Consider the following 4,196-nt stretch of genomic DNA (forward strand, 5'->3'; position numbering starts at 1 on the left):
ATTTATCAAGCTAAATAAAATTATTTTAAATATTTTTTGTTACAAAGCTCAATTTTCAAAATATTAACATACATATTCAGATAAACCGAACATGCTATATATATTTTGACTTTTCCTATACGGATTATTCCATTTCAGAAAATGGAACTTAATAATTGCTCAGCAAACTAGTTTTAGTAAAAATATTGCAAATAAAAGTAGTTAGACTTCAATGGGGATACAAGATGAGAGCATTGACTTGACATTGAAACGTGATTTGGCTGCATGAGGGATACTTTAAGATTTTCAAAAGTCACGTTCTATTCTTTCTTGAATATTTTTGAATCTTATCTCGAAAGATTTAGAAAACGTTTATACTAATTAATAGTTCACTTTATCGAAGCGTTTATGATATTTTTATTAGAAAGTATGCATATAGCTATGGGTATGACTGAAGTGGTATGTATAAGTGCTACGTATAAATATACCTATATTTACTTACCTATATATTATTAATTTCTAAACAAAGTATCTTAAACGCTTACTTGTAATAATGCATTAGTGTACAGTGTTTGGAAAGTTCACGAGTTAAGCCACAATGATATTCAAATAAAGATTATGATGTTCTATTTGAAAACTCAAAGTAATCTTAGTATAACCTTCGAATCACATTTTAGGGTTAAATTAAAATAATCCCTCTTATTTCCCCCTTAAAGTCTAACTACTTTTATTTGTAATATGTTTACTAAACATATTTTGCTGAAGAATTATTGAAGCCCATTTTCTAATAGGTGACAGCTTGTTATAAATAATTAATAAATGCTTATACATTTTTCAGATAACTTTGTGGAGGACATTTTCAGTGATCATGACCCTGATGATCCAGATTACGTATATAATGATAGCAGCAATAGTGAAAGTGATAATGCCGAAACAAATTTTGCCCTACCTAATAGTAGTACAAAATCGAATAATAGATCGGTGACCTCCTGCAATATATCAAGTGGTATTGAAATATCTCCAAGTATTAATACATCAGGAAGATATGCACCTGACGACAAAGATTTGTACGTTAATGAATCTCGAGGACGTGCTGGTGACAAAAAAAAAAATTGCTGCTTATATTGCAAAAAGCTTTATACAAAAATTGTGCGTCATTATGAAACTGTCCATCGTACTGAATCGGAAGTTCAAACATTTATCAATCTTCCAAAAAGAAGTGTGGAAAGAAAACAATTAATAGATATAATAAGAAAAAGAGGCAATTTTAATTTCAATACGGATGTAAATATAAATAAAGGTGAACTTATAGTTAGTAGGCGACCAAGAAAAGATAAAAACAAGCACGCAGCTGATTTTTCTGCTTGTCCAAACTGTAAAGGGTTTTTTGCTAAAACAAGCCTTCGACACCACTTCAAACGATGCACTACTAAAAATAGTCGGAAAAATCGATCGGTTCAAATTTTAGGACGCGCTGTAATCGGTAGAATACACGAATCTGCTAATAAAACATTACGAAAAGTTGTATTCCCAGTAATTAGAGAAGATGAGATTTGCAGAACAATTAGATACGATGAACTTGTAATTCGGTTTGCAAACAAGTTATGTATTAAGTATCGCCTACAACACCAGCACGACATGATACGTGCAAAAATTCGACTTTTAGGACGATATTTAATTGCATTAAGGCAAATAAATTCAAACATCACTGATTTTTCATCATTATATGATCCACGATATTATGATGATTGTATAAGTGCCATACATACTGTTGCACAATTCGATGAAAGAATGAACGCTTTTAAACATCCAGCAACAGCTTCAGCTATAGGCACATTATTGAAACAAATTGGAAAGTATTTTATAACACTTTGTATTAAAAACCACGAAGAAGAAAAAAAAAAGGAAACAGAAAACTTTTTGGAACTACTGGTAGATGATTTTGGGTGTAGTGTAAATAAAACTGTTTTTGAAAGTCAGATGATGCAAAAAAGAAAAAAAAAAGTAATTTTGCCATCATCAGATGATATATTAAAGCTTTATAAATATTTAGAAAAAATACGAACAGAAGCGATTAAATCTTTAAATGAGAAATTTACAATGCATGATTGGAGAAATTTAATCGAGTCTACTCTAATTTCAATTCAAGTTTTCAATCGACGACGAGCAGGGGAGATTGAGCGTGTGAGCATTGAAGATATTAAAAATGCTGAAAGCTTAGATAAAAGTAATCCAGAAGTATTTAATTCTTTATCAGAAAGATCAAAATGTGTAGCAAGAAAATATAAAAAATTTACTATACGTGGCAAATTAGGCCGATCGGTATCAGTGCTTTTAAGCGATGAAATTTCACACTGCATCGATTTGATATTAAAATATCGCAGAAATGCTAAAGTTCCAAGTTCAAATAATTTTTTATTCGGAATACCAAGCTATAATAAAACCAGACACAAATATTTAAGGGCGTGTAATTTATTGCGAAAATATTCGATCGAATGTGGTGCTAAGTCGCCTTTTACTTTGCGGGGAACTGAGTTAAGGAAACACATCGCAACCAAATGTATTTCTTTAAACTTAACTGATACAGAAGTATCCGATCTGGCTAACTTTATGGGCCACGCGGATAAAATTCACAAGGAACATTATCGACAGCCGTTACTAGCCAGAGAAGTTTTGCAAATTTCAAAACTGTTAGAAATGGCACAAGGTACAGCGACAAACGATCCTGATGACAGCAGTAGCGACTCCGATCATTCTAATAAAGATGATGAAAATTCTGATATTGACAATAATTTGGAAGAACATGGAGAAACTGAACGTGACATCTGTAAGTATAAATATATTGTTTTATTATGCATCTCAATAAAGTTTGAATTTTGCCTAAAATGTTTTTATTTTAGCATTTAATAATACAATATCCAATAATGAAGAAGCAAATGGGTCTATTAATGAAGCAATGAAGTCTGCAAATAAACAAAAAAAAAGAAAACGTTCAAGTAAGCTATAAGAAGAAGATATTTTATAAATTATAAGATTTATATGAAATGAAAAGAATAGTTGCTGATATAAAATTATAATTTTATTATTTACATCGCATTTTCAAATTATGATGCACCAGTAATATCATTATTTGTGGAGATATGAAAATGAGATTTCCGTTAGAATTATGATCTGAAAGAAATATTTAAATTTAATGTACTCTGACATTGTGTATTATGGAATGCATTTTAATTCACAAAAAAATTTTATTAGCACATTATACATAATCACTTTTGTATCACACAGCCATAAACAAAAATATTGTGTCTCCCCGAAATTATAAATTTGCATACATTAGAATGTTTAGAGTTACAGGTCTCTGTTCTACATATGTATTTATGCACGGAGTATCTTTCGTAATCAAATTCAATTTTGAATCATATTAGTAGAAATTAAGATAGCAATTCGTCTCTATAGCTACTGATAAATATTTTTGAATTCTGTTCTAAATGTATAATGAAGTAATACTAAATATAATTTAATTTTAGCTTCCCCATTTGGACAAACTAAGCGTCGGCGATGGTCCATAGCAGAAAAATCTGTAACTTTAGAAAAGTTCGGACATCATATTAAAAGCTCAACGCTCCCCTCCTTAAATGAGTTGGAAAACTTTATTCAAAAAAATACATGTTTGAGTGGCCGTTCGCCTGCTCAAATAAAAACATGGCTCCATAATCAAAAGAAAAGTAACAAAAAATAATTCAGTTTCATTATTAATAATTCAACACCAAATATAATTTATGTTTTATTATGTAACTATATATTCAACGTACTCATGGATGGTGCTAATCAAAGATACAAGCTTTATTTCATTTTAATTATTAATAATTCAACACCAAATATAATTTATGTTTTATTATGTAACTATATTCAACGTACTCATGGATGGTGCTAATCAAAGATACAAGATTTATTTCATTTTAATATTCGAAAATAAGTTTCATTATTAATAATTGAACACCAAATATAATTTATGCTTTATTATATAACTATTCAATGTATTCATGGATGGTGCTAACCAAAGATACAAGTTTTATTTCATTTTAATATTCGAAAATAAGTTTGAGTGTATTTTTTAATATAATTAAAGCAAATATTAAAGGAAATATGTTTCAGTAGTTGTAGCTGATCTTTCCTTTCAATCAGATATAATTGAAAGTGAAATATTATTATTATAA

The 4,196-nt window shown here is 29.3% G+C and overlaps 1 protein-coding gene across 1 annotated transcript; it reads left to right on the top strand.

The window, feature by feature from the left end:
* The first annotated feature begins 408 nt into the window (after positions 1-408).
* On the top strand, positions 409-4,196 carry LOC136783561 (uncharacterized). The gene is made up of 6 exons (XM_066743817.1): positions 409-424; positions 542-622; positions 818-2,806; positions 2,880-2,975; positions 3,507-3,704; positions 4,135-4,196. The coding sequence occupies exons 1-6, from the start codon at positions 409-411 to the stop codon at positions 4,194-4,196; spliced, it is 2,442 nt and encodes an 813-aa protein (XP_066599914.1).

The sequence above is a fragment of the Prorops nasuta genome, unplaced genomic scaffold, assembly GCF_024137725.1.
Source record: "Prorops nasuta isolate Cenicafe-Biocafe unplaced genomic scaffold, Cenicafe_Pnas_1.2 PNAS00034, whole genome shotgun sequence".
NCBI lineage: Eukaryota > Metazoa > Arthropoda > Insecta > Hymenoptera > Bethylidae > Prorops > Prorops nasuta.

Excerpts from the sequence above, each read along its gene's own strand:
- LOC136783561 (XM_066743817.1), top strand. Across the intron at positions 2,807-2,879 it reads AGAAACTGAACGTGACATCT|CATTTAATAATACAATATCC; the intron begins GTAAGTATAAAT and ends TTTTTATTTTAG. Across the intron at positions 3,705-4,134 it reads GCTCCATAATCAAAAGAAAA|TAGTTGTAGCTGATCTTTCC; the intron begins GTAACAAAAAAT and ends AATATGTTTCAG.